A 20,581-nucleotide genomic window follows, 5' to 3' on the forward strand; every position below is an offset into this window, starting at 1 on the left:
AACTAACTTATTATTAATTTAATCCTTTTATTATTTATAATATTTATTATAATAATATTTATAAACTTTAAATACTTAATAATATTTACCTTTTAAGCATATTTTCATTAAAATAATTAAAAAAATTTATTAATTATTTTAAAATATAAAAACTTAAACCTTATTTACTTTAAGAAATTAATCTTATAACTATTATAAATAATAATCTCTTTTTAAATATTTTAATGGAATTTAATTTATTTAACTTTATCTTAAATAACCTTAACTTTAATTACTATTAAAATTAATTTAATATATCTTTATTTATTACTTAAATATATTAATTATTTATAAGCTTAAACTTATTAAATTCTTTAAACTTTAATATTTAAAATATTAAACTTATAATATACTTATATATAAAATAAAGGAACTTAAGAAATAAGCCTTTATAATTTATTAATATTTTTTTACTTTAATTAAATAACCCTTAATATTCTTAATATAATTAGCTTAGCAGTACTTTTAAATTTTAGCTTAAGTATTTATTTAAGGGAAAGGGGGGTTATTTTTTTCTTATATATATATATATATATATTTATTAAAATATAAAATTTCTTTTTATATTAAAAACAAGCTACCCAAATAATAGGGGACAGGTTTTACTAAACCCTCTTAAGGATAACTTAAGGAGGAGCTTTAATATAATAAAGAGGGAAGATAGGAATAAAAGGGAACCAAAAAAAGGGAAAAGATAAATATTTTAAAAATTCTTAAAAATAAGAAAAGCTTAATTAAAGCATTAAATATATAAGAAAAGAAAAGAGTTGATTTCTTAAAAGAATATTTAAAATAAGCATAAAAGCTAGCTTTTTATAGCTAGCTGGAATTTAGCGCGGTACCATTTCTTACGTAATTCCCTGCACCCGCCAATAATATGCATTTATTTACCTAATTAAATTTAGCTTTAAGTTTAAATATAAAATATTATATTTTTAAAAAATGCATTGCAAAATTTACTATATACTTATTTATTATTTTCTTATTAAAATTAAAAACTTTCTTTTTCTTTTTAATAATTTAATTTACTTTTTCCCTTTTTCTTTCTATCTTAATTATTATTTATACTTTATTAAAAGCTTATTCTTATAATTAATATAATAAGAATTCTATATTATAAGGTTGCGGTTATTAACCTTAAATAATGCTAGCTTCTTTATTTTAAATAATATTAAAGCTAATTATTCCTTTAAGCTATGCTATTTTATTAATAATAATTATAAAACTAGGCATATCCTTAAACTTTATTTACTTAGCTATTATAGCCTTTTATACCTTCTTTATATTATTATATTTATTAAAGATATAATTAAATCTTTTAATATAATAAATGTAATTAATATAAATATTATTATAAAAATTATATAAAAAGCAGTAATTAAAAAAGGGAATTATAATAAAAATATTTTTATTTATAGTTAAGGAATAATTATAACTTATATGCTTTAAGCAATACTTATAAGAAAAAGCATTTTAATAATTATAAAAGGCTATAAGCAAAGCTATTTAATAATAATAATTAAAGTAATTATATATTATTATTATATACTTTTTATAAAAAGCTTTATTATTTCTTTTAATAATAATAATATTTATATAGCTTTTAATTAAATTCTTAATATTATTTAAAAACTATTCTTTTTATAGCTTATTAAGAAACCTATTAAATAATTCCTTAATTGCCTTTTTAAAGGTAAAATTAGCAAGTTATTAAGCAAGGTATTAATTTTATTTAATATTAATAATTTTATATATATAAATATTTTTTATAAAAGCATTATAAAGGATAATTTTAATAAATTAACCTTTATTAAAAACGCCTTTTAGCTTAAAGAAGGTATAAATACCCTTAATTAAAACTTGCTTAGCTTATAAGTTATAATAAATAGCTTAAAAAGGGGAAAGGAAATCCTTTTATATTAAACTCCTTAATCTTAATTAAAAAGGATTTAATAATAAAAATACCATTATAAAAAGATATTAAAGAATAAAAAGATTATAATATTTTGCTTTAATTTTAGCCTAATTTAAAGATTAATTAAAATTAAAAGGATATTAAGAAAAAAAAAAAAGAAAAAACTTAAGGAAAGAAAAAAAATTTATATATATAAAGTTGCTATAATAAGAAAAAGCAGGTAATGCTAGCAATAAGCTACCCTATTATTAAAAAAAATAATTTACTACCTTATTTTTAATTAAGGTTAGTTTATTATTAAAAAGAAGTTACTTACCTTTAATTCTTTGCTTATAAAGAAGTTATTTATCTTTTCATTATAAAGAAATTTTAGCTAAATAACCCATTTTAATTTATACTTAATAAACTTATAAATTAAGAGGGAAGTACTTTGCAATTAGCTATTATTTAAAAGAAACGGGAAACTGCACACCTTAACAACAAACCAACGGCTTTTAATAACAACTTATAAGCCTCCTTATCGCTCCTTTCTTTTAATTAATATAATCATTTAACTTAAGGATAATAAGTTACTAGCTTTTACTATTTTAGCTTATATACAATACCATACTTATTTATTTATAATTAAGCCCTTTTCCTTTCTCTTTCTTCTTCTTCTTCTTCCTACCTTTATATTATTACTAATTAAAGGTTAAAGGTTAGCTATTATTTAGCTATTTTAATAATAATATACTTTTAATATATTAATCTTTTCCCTTACTTAATTCTTATTTAAAAATAAGTAATAATTATTTATAAAAGCTACCTTAAGCTATAGCTAAATATTAATTATATTTCTTTTTTATTTTTAACCCTCTTTATTTTAATTACCTATATAGCAATTCCTAAGGATATAAGGCTCTTTTTATTATTATACCTCTCCTTTTTATTACTTAATTTTTATTATTTACTCTTTATTTTATTATTTATTTTCTTTACCTTTTTTTTTATAATTAAAAATTAAAATATTTTTTAATTAAAAAAATAAGGTAAAAAAGCAATCTTAATTACTTTTGCATTATAAAATACCTTAAAGCCTTAATACTTTAATTTTAATAATTAAGCTTATTAATTTAAAAAAAATAATTTAATATTAATAATTATAAAACTTTCTTATTTTAATAACTTTAAAAACCTACTTAGCAAAGTATTACAATTTTTAAATATTATAAATATTTAAAATTAATAAAACTTTACTTAAAAAGCAAATATTAACTTTTTTAAAAATCCTTTTAAAATAAAAATTATTATAAATAAGGTTTACTTAAATAATATTTAATAATTTTAAACTTTTAATTAATTATTATTTTTTAATATAAAATAAATAATATTTAATAATAAACTTATAAAGATAATATAAGAATATTTCTTAAGTATTAACCTTTATTTTAAGCTAAGAAAATTAATTAAATTAATAAATTTAATAAAATAATATTAAGCCTTTCTTACTCTTAATTTCTTTAATATAAAAGGAATGCTTTATAAATATAAAAAATTAAGAACTTAATATATTATAGCTTTTATAATTTAGCAACTTTTTAACTTTTAAAATATTATATTTTTATTTAAAGAACTTTTATATTATAATTATATTTTATTTAAGAAATATTAATAATATAAATTAATAAAGAATTATAAATTTATTATTATGCTTATTTATATATTTAATTATTAAATAATAGTAATTTTTAATAAAATAAAGAATTATTATTTATTATAAAATAATCTTATATTAAAAGATAAAAAAAGCAAAATAAATAAAGATATTAAAGCATTTATTTATAAATATTTAATAGCTATTTTAAAAAATAAAATGTAAGATTTTAATAAAAAGTTTATATTAAAATTAAAATAAATTAATAAAATATTTTATAAATAATATATTATTAAGTTTATTAAAAATTACTTTAAAAAAAATTAAAAAAAGAATAATTAAAAAGTATAAGATTAAGTTAAGGCTTTTTTAATTAAAACTATATATTATAAGATATTTAAAGCTATTATTAGCATTATTACTTAAATATTTATTATTTAATTAAAGCTTAATAAAATTAATAAAGTTATTTAAATATTTATATTAATTCCTTTTATTAAAATTAATAATATAAAAATAATTAAAGTAAAAAATAAGCTTTTATTATAAAGGGATATTATTTAGCAATGGCTATTTAAATTATAATATATTAAAATTACTATTAATTATAAAAAAAGTATAAAGGAAATAATATTTTTAATATAAATTAATTTAATAACTTAATTTTAAATATTTAATATATAATAAGGTATAAACTTTTAAATAGCTTAAAATTAATTAAATATAACTTTAATTAAATAAGCCTTTAACTTAAGCATTATATTATAAAATATTTTAAAGTTAGCAAAAAATACTTATTTTAATATATATAAAAATCTTTCTTATTTATTTATTTTAATAATAAATATAAATAAAATTTAAAATATATTAATTAATTTAAAATAATTAAAATAATAATAAAGTTTGCTTAAAAATAATTTAAAAAGTTTATAAATAAGTTAATTAAGTAATTAAATATAAGGTATAAATATTAAAAGTAAAAATATTATAAAACATAAAAGTAAAAATAAAAGCTTTATAAAAAGTAAAAAGCAAAAGTTAATAAAGTTAATATATTATATTTAATATAATAATTAAAAAAAAGAATAAATTTACTTTTTATTTTATAAAGGTATTTAAATCTTTAATAGCTATATTAATATTAGCTATTAAAGTAAATTTTAATAGCTAAAGAAAATATAATTAATAAATATATTATTAAGTAAGTTTTAAAAATATTTAAAGCTTTTATAAAAAAGTAAAAATTATAATAAAATAAGTAAGTAAGAAATTAAAAATAATAATAATAATTAAAATTATAATAAAGTAAATTTTAAAACTTAAAGGCTTAATTAAAAATAATAAAGTTTTATTTTAATAATTTTTATAATATTTATTATAAAGTACTTAAAAAGGGATATATTAATAAATATAAGGAATTATATAAAAAATAATATTATATTAAATTTTAGCTAATTATAAAAAGCTAGCTTTTATGCTTATTTTAAATATTTTTTTAAGAAATTAACTTTTCTCTTTTCTTATATATTTAATGCTTTAATTAAGCTTTTCTTATTTTTAAGAATTTTTAAAATATTTATCTTTTTCCTTTCTTTAATTCCCTTTTATTCTTATCTTCCTTCTTTATTACATTAAAGCTCCTCCTTAAGTTATCCTTAAGAAGGTTTAGCAAAACCTATCCCCTATTATTTAAATAGCTCGTTTTCAATATATAAGCAATAAATAATAATTAAAAAGATTAAAGAATTAAAAGATTTAATAATTAAAAGATTAAATAATTAAAAGATTAAATAATATAAGTATATAATATATAGCCCTTAATAATATATAAATATAAAATTTTTATTAAGACTTAATATAATAAATTATTAATATTATAATATTTAAATATAATTTTAAAAAAGCTTTTATATTATTTAATAAATAATTTATTAAAAACTAAGTTTTATTAAAATAATTAATTTTAATATATATATAATTATAAAGAATATATTATATATTATATATTATATATTATATACTTTTTATATTTTAATAATTTTAAATTTAAGAAGAATTATTATAAAATATTAATAATTCCTTTTTTAAAAAAGAAAAAGAATTTTATTTTTTAAGCTATATTTATAAAAAAGCTAACTTTAATGTATTTATTTAAAATTAACTTAATGAATAATTTAATATAAGTAATAATTAATAATACTTATATTTTTAAGGCTTTAAGTTTAACTTATTAATAAATAAATTAAAAAAAAAAGAATTTTAAAATATTGCTTAAACTTAAGATTATTAAGCATATTAATCTTAATTTAATTAAGAATAATTTAATTATTTAAGAATATAAGATTAATATAAGTAATATAACTATTATTAAGTATATTATAAATAATATAATTAATATAATTAATAAAAAGCATATAAATATAATTTTAATTTATTAATAATATAATTTTAATAAAAAATAGGAGGCCATTTTTAAAAAGCTTGCTAAGATAAATAGCAATAATGTTTATATTTATATTAATACTTATAGCATAACTTTAAATAATAAGTTAAACTTAATATTAAAGGATTTGCATTACCTAATTAAAGTTTTAATTGCATTTTATGAAATTAAGGTTAATAAAAAGTATAATAATTATAAGAAGTATAAGCTAGAGAATGCTTTCTTTAAGGGATGCTTTATGATTTTTAATATAAAGGAGTTAAGCTGCTTAGGATACTATGCGGCTTATAATAACTATAGTAAGAATTAAGATAATGCTAAAATAAATTTATTAATATAAATTAAAAATTAATATTAATAATTTAATAATAATTCTTTTTTTAATATTTAAATATAAAATAAGGTTAGTTAATATTTAAATATAAAACGAGATTAGTTAACATTTAAATATTATATTTAGATGTTAAGTAAGGTATAGGGATTAAGGTCACTTGACCACGTCCCACACCAATATAGAGCAGGGCTCCACCAGGTCGGGATCAGAAAGCTCTATGCAGCCTATCAAACTCTGTCGTCGATTATTAGGAAAACTTCAATCGCGAAATGCAACGGGAGCAGGGATGAAACAGGCAGAAGACTCACAAAACGAGGCTGAAGCCGCGTTGGTGATGAGACGGAGGCATACTGCAGGTACACACCCTGAGGCATTGGATTCCACATCTCATCAACCTGGGAAAACATGAAAAAGATATGAGACTTGGGCGACTATCAGGAGTCTTGGAAGTCGAAGGAAATAATTGGGGTCTTAAGCTCCATTCTCGTTTATGGAATCTCCTGTTTAAGTCAGGAATCATGAAATAATCATTCCTCGGCTGCTTCCACGAACATGAAATACAACAATTACAATACTATTCACTGCACGTGCAACCACTTATACTTTCCTGGCAAATTTTACAATGTGTGATCATTTCAGCTCCGCCCTGTGCAACAATGAGAACTACATATGAAGTATCCACAGGCTCAACCGCGGCGTGAAGTCCGATGCCCTTACTTAAGACCAGTCTCACAAACTACCTAGGTATGCTCACACGTCTATACCCAAATGATGCCCCACTGAAACCCAGTCAGCAGCTTCAGGGAGGTCAACAGCCAAGACTCCTTTTTCGCGATGTTTCGCCGACGTTGATCCCGGTATATCATTAACCCCTGTCCTTTAGTATGCCGTACGACCTATCTAGGTCCATAGACTTTGTCGGAGGATTTAGCACCGGAAAAGCTGGTCTGACAGAGGAGACTGACAGCGGTCAACTTGAAAAGCTTTAAGTAACATTTGGATCAGTGTTCCCAGCTGGCAAGTTGCTCACGTTGCGCAGAGAAGGGGAAGGGTCCAGCCTTGGAAACGCGTTTGGGGCGTGGAAATCTTGCAGAACCCTCCGGAAATTTTTGTCACTCCGCCGGGGATCAGTAAGAATTGCCGGCCATGTTCCAGGCGTCCTGTGCTCTTTCGACCGGTCTGGCTGGTATTGGGAGATAGGTATCGTGTCTCCAATTGACATGGCTTGCAATGCAGCTGATGATTTAACTGTTGTTTCCGCCAGTTCACCAATCTCTCTGTTTGTCCGGACGAGCGAGTCTGACTTTGAATCCAGCATGCGGGATTGCGGAAGTCCGCATGTGTCCATATGCTTTTCTCTGTCATCATCGTACGCGTTGCGTTCTCCCTTCCACCATTCTTCTTCGGGTAGTTGCAAGCTCCCCGGGGAAGAATTCTCGAAAGAGGTGTTGGCCGCAATGATAGTGGACGTGAAAGTCCATCAGTCCATCCATGACTTTGCGCATCCCAACTATGGTTTCGACATACCGAAGGGGCAAGTTCCGATGCTCTGGGTTGATCTCGGCCGCAGCCAGGACTTGCGTTCTGGAACATGCCGATAAAGCCAACTCCGAGGAGGAACCACGTATGCGATTCAAGTGCGGAGACGGAAACAAGCAGAACCAACCACAGCATTGACTGGATGGCACAGGCAGCGTATGTGACCAAAAAACCTATAGGAAAACCGCCTCTCAACTTCGTCGCCAGGAGGTCTGATGTTGTCCGACTTATCTGGCGTGGCTTCGACCAAGTGTTGTTGGACCCGAGGGGCTCTGGGCTTTTGAAATTTTTCCAAGGCCGCCCACTTCGAGGTGTCTCTGAGACGCTCAATTCCTCCAGATCGAGACATTTCCCATCACCTCTAATCACCATGACGTCTCTAGATCCATTACCTACTGTCAGCGCAAACACGGACTTCGAATGTTGTCGATTCGGCAGCTTTTCTGCGGTCCATTGAGGAAGGGCGCCCATCATCATGCTGAGGATGGTCCCGACGCCCGTTATCAGCAGGATGCCCCAATCCCCATACAGACGCAAGGGGACAATAGCCAGACCGAGCTGAAGAGTCATGAATAGTAGACCCCAGACGTGGATAGACCAGTACCGATGCTCCGTGGGATTGTTGGTGTTCTCAACAGCCTCCCAGATCGAGATTCGAATGGCTTCATTGCCTGGTGGTTTCAGTCGTTGCACGCGTGCCTCACTGTCGCGGAGCAGACGCCCAATCACCCAGTTCTTGTTGTCCCTGGCATATCCACTGTTAAGGTTGATAACCTTGCATCCTACTACATCAGGCTCTGGTAGGAGTCTTCCGTCACCGAGGACACTGATGAGAGCAGTGAACGAGTATGGAACCCATCCAAATGAGAAGCACACTGGGGTGTACCAGCATCCAGTCGTTTGCGCGAGTGCTTTCTGGACGACATCCCCTCCGATCATCATCAAGACCGTCGTTACCTCGCTTGGGTTCGTCCATTGTGCCCCAAGAACAGACGCTGTGCTATTTGCTCCTGACATCGTGAGGGACCGGCACGGGGGCCGATATTGAAGTCACGGCTGGACTTGGGGGTTGGGTTCTGAGTCTTCAGATTGCTCGACCATGTGCCCAGCCAGAGATAGGAAATGGATACACAGAAGCACAGGAGAGGCCTCTGGCGTGATTCCAGATCCCCGTGAACATCCCCGGCCATGTGAGCTGGATTTGAGTAACATGGATGGCTGGAGGCGTAAGCGTGGTGGCGCTCGTGATCTGCATGCGCCTTTCCTACGTAAGTGGACCACCGCTGCGTACAGTAATGCATCCAGGCAATAATCGGTGTCAGCCCTCGATTCAGCCTGACGCCCAGCACATTGCGTGTCCAGACTTGTGTCGCCCGGAACATCCCGCCGCACTCAATGCATCGCAGCTGTCTGCCTTGATGTTCCACAAGATGTGCGAGATCTTGAACTTGGCAGCGGACTTGAGTCCCGAGATCCGTACTTGGGTATTGACAATGGACATCAACACCTGAAGGCATTGTCTGATAGAACTAGTATCAGAAGCTGGATTTACTGCAGACCGACCTTCTCAGGCACATATCAAAATAGAACATCAACAACTAGAGAGAGTGTCTAATTAATAATCTTTTTGCATCCATGTCCAATCGATTCCAGTAACAATAGAAAACCTAGAACACAACACTCTGGAATGACCTCACACTTTGGTTTTAAGTTTTAAGGGGAACCAGCCTAGGTTTAGCAAGGTGGCAGTAGAAAACTACAGTAATAACAACCGGGGGCAATCTCGATCGTAATTCTTCCAACCACAGCGAAGCCACCTTTACGCAAGCTTGAAACCTCCAGGAACAAGTGTCGTGAACAATCCATCAGGGTCGTACGTCGCCCTGACCCTTCTCATAAACTCGACATTTTCTGGGCCATAGCTCCCCAAGGGGTCCTGGCCTTCCGCAGCGTAGTTCAAGTACTTGAAGGGGTGGTACAGGCCTCGATCCCGAGCAGCGGCCACCGACTGGTCCAGGACGGCCTTGATGCCAGCAATGACAACAGCATCGTCCGACTCGGAGGACCACTCCCACCCAAACGAGCACGCTAGACAGTTCACACGCAATTCATCAGCCCAGCTTGGACGAAAACACACTCCAGGAATTGTGACAGATGACTCACCGACAAGGGGGCCGTCCTCGACATCGAGTCCCAGGACATTGCCGCCGCGGTCCATCGACGCCTGCAGCATGTTCCGTGCCAGCGGCTGGATCCCCAGCATCGGCTTGAAGCCGGCATCGTCCCTCAGCCCCGCGCTGTCGAGTGCCTTCTCCGTCTCGGCGACGAATATGTCGGCCACATGCCTCAGCAGGTCCTCGTCGGCCTTGAACGTGGCCGTGGTGAACCTGCTCCTCATGCCAGGCGGCTCCGAGTTGTCCAGCTCCTGGGCGAAGTCCACGAGCGTCGACGTCCGCGCCGTGCTGGCCATCTTGGACACGCCGCCGTCGCTCTCGACCTGCGCGTCGAAGGCGGCAAAGATGGCCGGCTCGTCCGCCTCCTCCCGGGGCTGCGTGTCATACTGCCCGACAGCCCAGACGAAACCGCCCGGCATGGCAGGGCTGTAGCCCAGCCCGGCGAAGAGCGACAGGTGCGGGTAAAGCGGTGCCTCGTCCCTGGCGAACCTCACAAACGCAGCCACGAGCGCGGCCGTCACCCGCGACCCAGACGCGGACGGCGCCACGCCGACGCCCAGCGGCCAGACGTGCATGCCGCCCCACAGCGGGCCCTGGGGAAAGGCGTCCAGGTCGAAGCGGGTGACGACGCCGAAGCCGCCCCCGCCGCCCCGGAGGGCGCGGAACAGGTCCGGGTGCGACGAGGCCGACGCGTGCGGCACGACGCTGCCGTTGGCCGTGACCAGCTCGACGCTGCGTATGCCGTCGCATGCCCAGCCTCTCTTGCCTGAGAAGTGGCTCAGCCCCCCGCCCAGCAGCAGCCCGCCCACGCCCACGCTCGTCAGCCGCCCGCCGACGACGGCCAGGCCCGGTGCCTCGAGGCGCTCAAACACCCGGCCCCAGGTCGCGCCCGCCCCGACCCGGGCCACCGTTCCACCGTTGCCGTCGACGTCGACGTCGACGTCGACGCCGCTCAGGCCAGCCAGGTTCACCGTCATGCAGCCCATGCAGTTGCTGGCGCCGGCCCTGTCCGAGTGGCCCCCGCTGCGCACTGCGAAGGGGCAGCCGGTCGAGCGCGACGTGCGCACCACGGCCGCCACGTCGTCTGCCGACTTGGCGTGCACGATGCACGCCGGCGTGATGGCCTGCTGCTGCTGGGCCCAGAAAAGGGGCCGCGCCTGGGGGTTGTCCCCGGCATCGTCGGCTGGAACTATTAGCTTCTGCTGCTCGTGGTTGAACTCTGCGGAATCTGTATACAAGCCGCTGTGTGTTAATTAACCCGCGAGGCCAGTCACGGCCAGTCACCGTTGTTTTCTTTCTTGAGAGGTCGAACTAACATTGATCACCACTCGACTCCACCGCAACCACTTTGGACAACAAGGCGCACTTCGACAGCCACTTTTGTTAGCGGATGCTGGTCAAGAGGTAGAGCACAAACTGGACAGGCAACATGACCTACAGCGTCCGGGCATGATTCGTAGCTTGCAGCCAGTGGCTCTCCTCGAGCACTGCTGGCAAGCAGGAGCGTACAGGCGCCCACAATCTTGAGTCCTAGCTTCATTTCAGGTACCTCTCAGCTAACAATTAGCAGAAGCACAACGTTTTGCGTAGCGGTGCCTCGAAGTGAGTTTCGACAGTAGACCTTTAAGCCCTAGGACTGTATGAACCTGTACTAAAGGTATGTACACATGAGCCTTGAAATATGGGCCTAGGCACTCGCTACCCTGCAGCAGAACGGACTGCAGAGGAGCATCGCACGGCGAAATACTTTTGCCGGACAGCTTGGTCGCCACAAGCCTGTCAGCTTACCAGTCTCACTGCATAGAACCACCTCAGACAGCTTATTCATCAACCCACGAGATAAGGTCTGTGGGCTAGCTGCTGGGCCTGGAGTCGACTGAGTCCCCAGGCCATAGGCAATCTCGCTGTGCGCTTCCGGTGGCCTCTGCCTACCCCCTTCGTCGCCGTGTGATGTGCGAGACAGTACGACTTGACAAATTGGTGATCGGCATGCTTTGTGATGGTATTACAACAAGGATGTTTTCATGGTTCTATAATAAATTCTCTGATCAAAGTTACGAACTACTACACGCAACAACGTTTACTATTAGTTACTATAGTGAACTTTCTCAACCCTGCTTTCCGGTATAATTAACTCTCTTCATAGCTATACACTGTGCCAATATCGCCACGCATAGTAAATAACTAGGTAGCTCGTCAGTTAATCAGCAGCTCAGGAATAGAAAATGTCCACACATGAAATCGAAACGGCTGAGTGCGTGCTGAGGGGGGATCTTGGCCCACGAGACTTGGCTCACTTCCAGTCGTTACAACCAGTCGACAAAGACTCAGTGGTAGGTAAAAGGGTGCATAGAGAGAGAAGCATAGGGAGGTACACCGTGGCCTCAGTGAAGGGGCCCTGCAAAGACCCTGTGAATCCTCAACCGTGACATATTTGCCCCGAGATGCGACGGACTTTACCGAGTTTCCGTTGGCCGTGGTCTTGCTCCAATGAAAAGTTGAGTCTCATGCTGTGCCAGCTTGACGGGTCGGGTCTTGGTCAAGTCTCTGGGTGTCTGAGATAAGTTGCTGAGACTATTGGCGATCCGCGCTGCTAGTGCTGATAACAGTATGTCGGTGATAATCACTGCAGAAGTTGCATTGGCACTTTGGACAACGCAAAACCTGTCCTTCACAAGCTTCAAACGCAACCCGATACACCTTCGGGATGGACAGTGTCGACATAGATGTCAGCGTTGACCACCAAAGGCCGGAAACATGTCAGGGTCAAAAGAGCATCCCTCACATTTTGAGGTTTCCTCAAGGCCAGATGTTCTGGACCATTTGAGCAGACGCCCAGTTCTCTTGGAGAGTGAAACTCAGCCTCAACAACACCCATCATGATCGAGCTTCTCCTCAGGTCGCCGTCGTCGCTGCTGGTGACGGCGCTGGGAGCCACATCGCTGCTCTCCATTGCATACCTCGCCTACCTGGCCATCTACCGCCTGTACCTGAGCCCCATCGCGGGCTTCCCCGGCCCCAGGCTCGCCGCCCTCACCTACTGGTACGAGTTCTGGTACGACGTGGTGGCCGAGCCCGAGTACACCTACAAGATCGGGCGGCTGCACAAGCAGTACGGCCCCGTGGTGCGCGTCAACCCGGACGAGATCCACATCCTCGACCCCGAGTTCTTTGATGTCATCTACGCGGGCAGCGGGCGCAAGCGCGACAAGTGGGACTGGATCACGCGGTCGTTTGGCGTCGACGAGAGCCTGATCGGCACCCTGGCCCATGACGAGCACCGCGTGCGGCGCGCGGCGCTGTCGCCCTACTTCTCCAAGCAGAGCGTGCGCGCCCTGCAGCCGCTCATCGACCGCAACACGGGCATCCTGCTGCGGCAGCTGGCGGCGCTGGCGGGAGTGGGCGAGGGCAGGGGGAGCGCGCCGCTGCGGCTGGACGACGCGTACGCCGCGCTGACAAACGACATCGTCGAGGACTACGCCTTTGGCCGCAGCGAGCACCGCCTCGAGGCGCCTGGCTTCGACCCGTCCTTCCGCAACGCGATGATGCAGGGCGGCAGGGCGGCACACGTGCTCAAGCACTTCCCCGCCGCCACCGACGTCCTTCGCAGGCTGCCCGGATGGCTGCTGCTCCGGCTCAGCCCGGACATGGGTTCTTACACTCAGCTGCAGGAGGGCATCAAGGAGCAGGTGGCCGAGCTGCATTCTGCCCACGCCGCCCGCGCCTACGACAGCAGCCGCCGCACCATCTTCCACGAGATCCTCAACAGCAAGCAGCTGTCGGACCACGACAAGACCCCCGGCCGCCTGTGGCAGGAGGGCGAGGTCGTCGTCGCCGCGGGCACCATCACCACCGCCTGGGCCCTGGGCGTCGCCACCTACTTCCTGCTGGCGACACCTCCCATCCTCTCCCGCCTCAAGGCCGAGCTCGAGGCCGCCGTGCCCAGCCGCGACGCCGCGCCCCCGAGCCTGCTGGCGCTGGAGCAGCTGCCGTACCTGACAGGCGTGGTGCAGGAGGGCGTGCGGCTGTCGCACGCCATCACCCACCGCCTGCACCGCATCTGCCCGGACGAGACGCTCGTGCACCGGGACGCCGCCAGCGGCAGGGAGTGGCGCATCCCGCCCGGCACGCCCGTGAGCATGGCCAGCAACCTGGTGCACCACGACGAGCGCGTGTTCCCGGACCCCAACGCCTTCCGGCCCGAGCGCTGGCTCGAGGGCAGCAGCCGCCTCGACCGCTACCTGGTGTCGTTTGGCAAGGGCGGCAGGGCGTGCCTGGGCATCAACCTGGCCTACGCGGAGCTGTACCTCACCCTCGCCACGCTCTTTCGTTCGTACGGGTCCGCCGAGGTCCGCGGCAAGGACGACATCGGCACGCTGGAGCTGTTTGAGACGAGTGCTAGCGATCTCGTCATGACGACCGGCGATGTTGTTCCTGTCATGGCTGAGGGCGACTCCAAGGGGCTGCGAGTCAGGGTCCATTCCACGCAGAGGGATGTGAGCATGTAGGCTGACACTTGGATGGGACGAGGCAACGTGTGCCGGTTTGTGTACCAGTATTCAGGGGGCTATGTTAGTCTTCTTCTGAGATTGGCGGTCAAGATGTGCGCGTGTGCAATTGGGTATAGTGCAGCCTCCACTTTCGCCTGGGCATCCCCCGAGTTACTTCCATTTTGCTTATAGAGACAGTGACAACTTATCTTCAGTTGGTGTATCGAGTCCAGCTGCTTCTATCTCTGAACCCTCTTGTGACGGTGGCCACTCCCTCTTGCGCAGTCCAACGCGCGATATTTCCAATCTCCAATGCCCTTCAATATACTCCTTTCTCAGTTATATTTCACATTCTTTGTGTGCCTTGGTACAAGTCTGCTACTAGGTTTGGAAATTCCTGACGCATTGATAATCTACTCATTGGTAACACAAATTCTAGATTGCAAATCTATCTATTAATCCTCTGCCCACCTCATCATCGAAACACCTTCTTCACAAGGACCTCGACCTTGTAATCGGTGTAAATCAGACTACTCACAGCATCTCTCTCCCAAACGAACCCGTCGCGGTCCAACAGCTCAAAGTCATAGTTCCAAAGAAGCGTGGCAAGAATCAGCCGGATACTCTGCTGCGCCATGTGCCTCCCAATGCAGGCCCTGGTGCCGATGAGGAACGGCCTGTACGCACCCCAGTTGTCCGCGTCGTAGAGCCCCTGCTTCTTGTCGCCATCAACCCCAGCTCCATCCTCCTTCTCTTTCTTTTTCCTCCTCCTCGTCCTCGCCCGCCACCCGCGTAACCCTTCCCCGCCGCGCGAGCCACCTCTCGGGGCAGAACTCGCCGGCGCGCGCAAAATGCTCGGGCGATCTCTGGATCGAGTACAGGTCCGCCGAGACGACGGTGCCCGCGGGGACGGCCACGCCGGCGACGACGCACGAATCCGCCATCGCCGTACGCTGCGCCGTTTTTCCATTGGCAGGCGGCAACAGCCGCAGCGTCTCCTGCACGCAGGCCTGCAGGAACGGCAGCCGGGCCTTGACCGCCTCGCCCGTGATGTCGGCCTCGGCCGCGAAGCCGGAGCGCACCTCGGCGCAGAGGGCGCGGTAGGCCGCGGGCGAACGTAGAACGTGGTATAGGGTGGCCGCGAGCGTTGTTGCGGTTGTCTGGTAGCCGGCGAGTCTGTTGTTTTGTGTGGGAAGGTCCCCACCGAGTCAGCCTGACCGAGCATCACATGCTGTCTGGAGAGGGTGGCTGCAAGGGGGCAAGCAACACTTGACTTACGTGAGTCCCATGGCGTTGCTGAACAGTGCATCTGAATCAAGCTTCAGGCCTTGTTCTTCACTCCTCAGAATGGCAGTCAGAAAGTCGTCCCTCCCATCCTGCCTTACGATACAGCTGCGTGATATCGCCAAGTCAGCGAGCGAGTGGAGCATGGATCATCGACTGCACTCACTCTCGGAGCTTCCGCGACGGGACGATCTTTGACAGCTGCGAGGGGACCGGAAGCATGGAGAACAGCCCCCTGGCAGCCTCGATCGCCGGCGCCACGCCGGGCGTGCTGAGCAGGGCGCCCAACATCTCGACACCAGGCATGGACCGCTTGCCCATCCGCTTGAGCGACTCGAAGGTGGGCCTCTTGCCGGCCATCAGCGGCTCGCCAAACGCCAGGTCCCCGATGATCTCCCAGAACATGGTCTCGAGGACGTCGGCGAGGTCACACCGCGACGCGCCGGCCGCCGCCTCGTCCAGCAGCGCCTTGGCGCGCCCGATGTGCTGCTTCTGGATCGGCTCCTGCCTCGCCAGCGCCTGCGGCGTGAAGGCCTGCTCGATGACGCGGTGCAGCCGCTTGTGCAGCGCCGGGTCCGGGATGGTGATGAGCGTCGGCGAGTTGAGCACCAGGTCGCTGAACAGCGTCAGGAAGGTCCCGTGCTTGGAGAACCGCCCGTCCTCCTGCCGGGCGTAGATGGCCGTCATGGCCTCGAGCGACGCGAAGGAGACCTCGCTGGGAGCTATCCGCACCGCTGGGCCTGCGCTTTGGAGCTTTGGATTAGCAAGACGGTGCACTGTGGTCAACCCTGAACAAGCTGAGTGTTAGTGGTTTGCTGACCGTAATTTCGATGGAGATCCTGTAACTCTGTGTTGAATTTCTCGCGCCACAGCGCTCTCATTGTCCATAACTGCAAGGCACGTCAGAATCTGTCTCAGTTCAGTCTTCCTGGTCTCCTGAGAAGCTTACTGGCGAGAACTTGGCGATGAAGGGTCCGGGGACATGAGCGAGAGGGTGAAATACGCAACAGTACACCACGTACGCAGCCGCGAGAAGCGTTCCCTTGAGTTGAATTATTTGGTTCAGTAAAGCTACATCATCTGTCACGACTGCAGTGGACAAGAACCTACCACCGCCACAGCCACTGGCCACGCAGAGCCCTGGAAGTGGCTCGAGGAAAAGACTGAAATTGCCATGCCGGCTGGTTGTGCTTGCCAGTACGAGAAATTGTCTGGCTCTGGGGAATCCATTTCACGATGACCTGATCGGGAAGTGGAAGAAGCAGCAGAAGAGGTAAGAGACTGACACATTGACTGATTCAAGGCGTTCAGAGTCCAGACTGTCGAGGCGTCGCCATATGTTCACCCGTCAGCAAAGTGAACCCTCGCACTATACAACCTCCAGAAGCGGTCCCGTCTTCTCGGCCCGTCTCACCTAAGGACGCCATATCCTCGGCACCCCTTCCGATGACTGTGATGCATGTACAGCGGGAACATGTCTCGTGACATTCTTGTCCAAGATGGTCTAGATGCACCGAGTGGGTGTCCATCAGCTCTGCCGCCCGAGCCGTCGAAACCTCCGTCTGGCTGTTCGGGTGCCGACAGGTTCGTGAGAGCGGGCTCGGCCGGCTGACATGCATGCATGCAGTGAGCTGTGAGTAGATATGCGGTCTCGGATGATATTGTTGTCTATCTCAATCCCCAGACCACCTTCCTTGTCGAAATCCCTCACCCTCGGTCGGTGACATGGTCTCACTCAGCACCGGCGTAGATACGATAAATGTCCGCTCGGGGTCATCTTGATGTTGCTGATATGGTTGTCTCACCGTACACCAATACAGGGGAGACATGCATTGCGTGTCACCACACAGGCCGCCACTCTGACTTGGACGAAGAAAATGCAGTTGCGGGATCTCCTTCCAAGGCACTTGTCTCGAGGTTCGGGGAATTCGAGGTGGTGTACTGAATGGATGCAATGTAATCATGGATTCAGCTGGCACGGAGTTGCGACCTGTAAAGATAACAAGAAAAAGAAAAATGGGAGACAGGTGACTTTCACATGATTCCATTTTTGTAGGAATATCCGACTCGTCAACCAAAAGTATATTTGCTCAGCCGATGCGAGGACACCCGGCACAACCTTGGAGCAGGAGCAGATAGACGGCACCATGGAGCCACTAACATACCACTCCAAGCTCATACCCAGCGACGAAGCCGCTGAGACCGGCTGCTTCACCACCCTCCCCATCCGGCTCCACCCACAGAACGAACTGGCAGATGAAGCAAGCCGGAGGTTCATGCGAGACTGGGCCAGGGAGATGGGCGACGGCAGGGAGACCAGAACATACTTCTCCTTCTCCCCGGCCGGGAACTGGTCCTCGCTCATCTACCCCGAGGCCATTCCGGAGAGACTTGGGGTGCTGGCTTACCTGTCTGACCTTGGCCTGATCCACGACGGTACGTACGGGCGAAGGATGTGCTTGGTGCTTCTGCGAATGAGAAATCCTGACTCCATGCTGAGCCTGTGTGTGCGCTTGACCAGACGCTGGTGAAGAACTCACCCTCGAAGAGGCCCAAAGAGAGCACGACGAGTTGCACGCCGCCCTCAACCCCGACGATAGTAGCAGCACCAGCCTTTCACCGGAATCCAGGGCGTCCAAGACCAAGAAGCTTGTCTCGCAATGCATGCTGGAATGCATCAAGCTCGACCGCGAGCTGGGGCTTGCCATGCTGGCTGCCTTCCGGGACGTGTGGCTCGCAATCAGCGAGAAGCACGGCGACAAGCAAGCCGAGACGGTGGAGCAATACCTAGAATACCGCAGTGATAATGGCGGGATGCTGTGAGTAATTATCTTAGTGAAGGGCCCCAACCATCACGAATCACTACTACTTCTCCTCCATGGCCTGTCTTGATTTCATTCTTCCTGTACTTAAGTAGAACGGAAAAAAATAATACTGACGGCACCGCACACAAAGAGTGTTCTGGCCCATGCTGCAGTTCAGTCAGGGGATGCACATATCCCCGGAAGAGCACGAGCTGGTGCAGCCCATCATCGACGCCGCGACACGTGGCCTCCTGCTGGCCAACGACTACTTCAGCTGGGAGCGTGAGTACAGAGAGTTGCAGTCGGGCCAGTCCAAAAGAATTGTAAGCGCCGTCGAGATGTTTATCAGAACCAGAGGCCTGTCCATCGAGGCTGCCAAGGATGAGGTCAAGCGGATGATCATTGAGTCCGAAAGGGAATTCTGCCGGCTCCGAGACGAGCTCTGCGAAACACGCCCAGGGCTCTCTCCCAAGCTGAGGAGGTGGATCGACTGTGCTGGCCTGGCCGTCTCGGGCAATCACTACTGGTGCTCTGCCTGCCCAAGGCAAAATGCGTGGAAGAGCCAGCCCCATCCCCAGCCTGACGCCCAGTCAGCTCCTCCTCGACCCATCAACAGCAGCGCGCCGACGGCGAAGCGTGCCCTGGAACAGACTGGCAAAGACCAATCAACGGAGCAAGAACCGCGGAAGAAGAAAAGAAGAGACTCGGGCGTCGTCCTGTCGTCCAGCTCCAGCGACACCAACGGCGGCGAGGCCCCGCCCTCGCCTGGCGCCTCCCCGGTCTCTCGTTACCCACTCCGCGCGGCGTCGACCGAGGCGCTGGACGCACCACTCCTCTACCTCGCCGGCATGCCCTCCAAGGGGGTGCGAGGAGTGCTCATCGAGGCGCTCAACACGTGGCTCGGCGTGCCGGCGGCGGCCGTCCGGACCATCACGTCCATCGTCGACAGCCTGCACGGCGCGTCGCTGATCCTGGACGACCTCGAGGACAACTCGCCGCTGCGCAGGGGCCAGCCGTCGGTGCACAGCATCTTCGGCCCCGCGCAGGCCGTCAACAGCGCCAACGCGCTGTTCGTGCGGGCCGTCTCCGAGGCGGCGGCGGCGCTGCGCCCGGCGTCGCTGGCCGCCGCGCTCGACGAGCTCGAGAACCTGCACCGCGGCCAGAGCTGGGACCTGTACTGGAAGCACAGTCTGGCGTGCCCCGGCGAGGCCGACTATATTAATATGATTGACCACAAGACGGGCGGCATGTTCCGCATGCTGGTGCGCATGATGGTGGCCGAGGCGCCCCTCGAGAACAAACCCAAGCTGGACGCCGCGGGCCTCGGGCGGCTGGCGCTGCTGTTTGGGCGCTTCTTCCAGATCCGGGACGACTACATGAACTTTGGCGACTACGCGGCGCAAAAGGGCTTCTGCGAGGACCTGGACGAGGGCAAGTTCTCGTACCCCGTCGTCCACTGCCTGGCCAACTGCCCCGAGTACCGCGGCCACATCCTCGGCGTCTTCAGGCAGCGCCCGGCGGCGGGCAGCGCCGCCGCCACGCCGCTGTCCAGGGAGACCAAGACCCACCTCGTTGGCTGCCTCGTTAGGAGCGGCTCGCTCGACCACACGCTGGGCTGCCTCCGCGAGATGGAGCGCGAGCTGGAGCTGGAGATCGACGCGCTGGAGAGGCTGACGGGAGAGGCGAACCCGATGCTCCGTATCTGTCTGGCCAGGCTGAGCACCGAGGGAATCGATCCAGTCGCCATCGAGGGGACTAAGACATAGAACAGCCAACGCCGAGAATAGGGACATCTTCACCTGTGACCTATCAGTAGAATTTAGACCCCTATTTCACACCAAACTCATACCAGCAGCCTGACCACTGCCGTTGAACATTTGCGTCTCCTGAATGATCTAATTATAGCAAGCCAGGACTCGAACATTG

The 20,581-nt window shown here is 44.2% G+C and overlaps 5 protein-coding genes across 5 annotated transcripts; 2 read left to right on the top strand and 3 right to left on the bottom strand.

Annotated features, from left to right (window-relative positions):
* Positions 1-8,291: 8,291 nt before the first annotated feature.
* INS49_002455 (uncharacterized protein) lies at positions 8,292-8,920 on the bottom strand (the record flags this gene model as incomplete). Its single annotated transcript, XM_043163267.1, has 2 exons — positions 8,292-8,295; positions 8,319-8,920. 2 exons carry the CDS (start codon positions 8,918-8,920, stop codon positions 8,292-8,294), a joined length of 606 nt encoding a protein of 201 aa, XP_043031773.1.
* An 802-nt stretch (positions 8,921-9,722) lies between these two features.
* INS49_002456 (uncharacterized protein) lies at positions 9,723-11,617 on the bottom strand (the record flags this gene model as incomplete). The annotated part of the gene is made up of 3 exons (XM_043163268.1): positions 9,723-9,991; positions 10,067-11,305; positions 11,587-11,617. 3 exons carry the CDS (start codon positions 11,615-11,617, stop codon positions 9,723-9,725), a joined length of 1,539 nt encoding a protein of 512 aa, XP_043031774.1.
* A 1,339-nt stretch (positions 11,618-12,956) lies between these two features.
* Positions 12,957-14,585, top strand: INS49_002457 (uncharacterized protein; the record flags this gene model as incomplete). Its single annotated transcript, XM_043163269.1, has 1 exon — positions 12,957-14,585. The coding sequence occupies one exon, from the start codon at positions 12,957-12,959 to the stop codon at positions 14,583-14,585; it is 1,629 nt and encodes a 542-aa protein (XP_043031775.1).
* Positions 14,586-15,042: 457 nt separating this feature from the next.
* INS49_002458 (uncharacterized protein) lies at positions 15,043-17,081 on the bottom strand (the record flags this gene model as incomplete). The annotated part of the gene is made up of 7 exons (XM_043163270.1): positions 15,043-15,285; positions 15,356-15,743; positions 15,846-15,959; positions 16,018-16,591; positions 16,672-16,741; positions 16,801-16,893; positions 16,962-17,081. The coding sequence occupies 7 exons, from the start codon at positions 17,079-17,081 to the stop codon at positions 15,043-15,045; spliced, it is 1,602 nt and encodes a 533-aa protein (XP_043031776.1).
* Positions 17,082-17,998: 917 nt separating this feature from the next.
* INS49_002459 (uncharacterized protein) lies at positions 17,999-20,421 on the top strand (the record flags this gene model as incomplete). Its single annotated transcript, XM_043163271.1, has 3 exons — positions 17,999-18,287; positions 18,373-18,670; positions 18,834-20,421. The coding sequence occupies 3 exons, from the start codon at positions 17,999-18,001 to the stop codon at positions 20,419-20,421; spliced, it is 2,175 nt and encodes a 724-aa protein (XP_043031777.1).
* Between the last annotated feature and the right edge of the window lie 160 nt (positions 20,422-20,581).

This window comes from Diaporthe citri (genome assembly GCF_014595645.1).
Source record: "Diaporthe citri strain NFHF-8-4 chromosome Unknown scaffold_1, whole genome shotgun sequence".
Taxonomy (NCBI): Eukaryota; Fungi; Ascomycota; class Sordariomycetes; order Diaporthales; family Diaporthaceae; genus Diaporthe; species Diaporthe citri.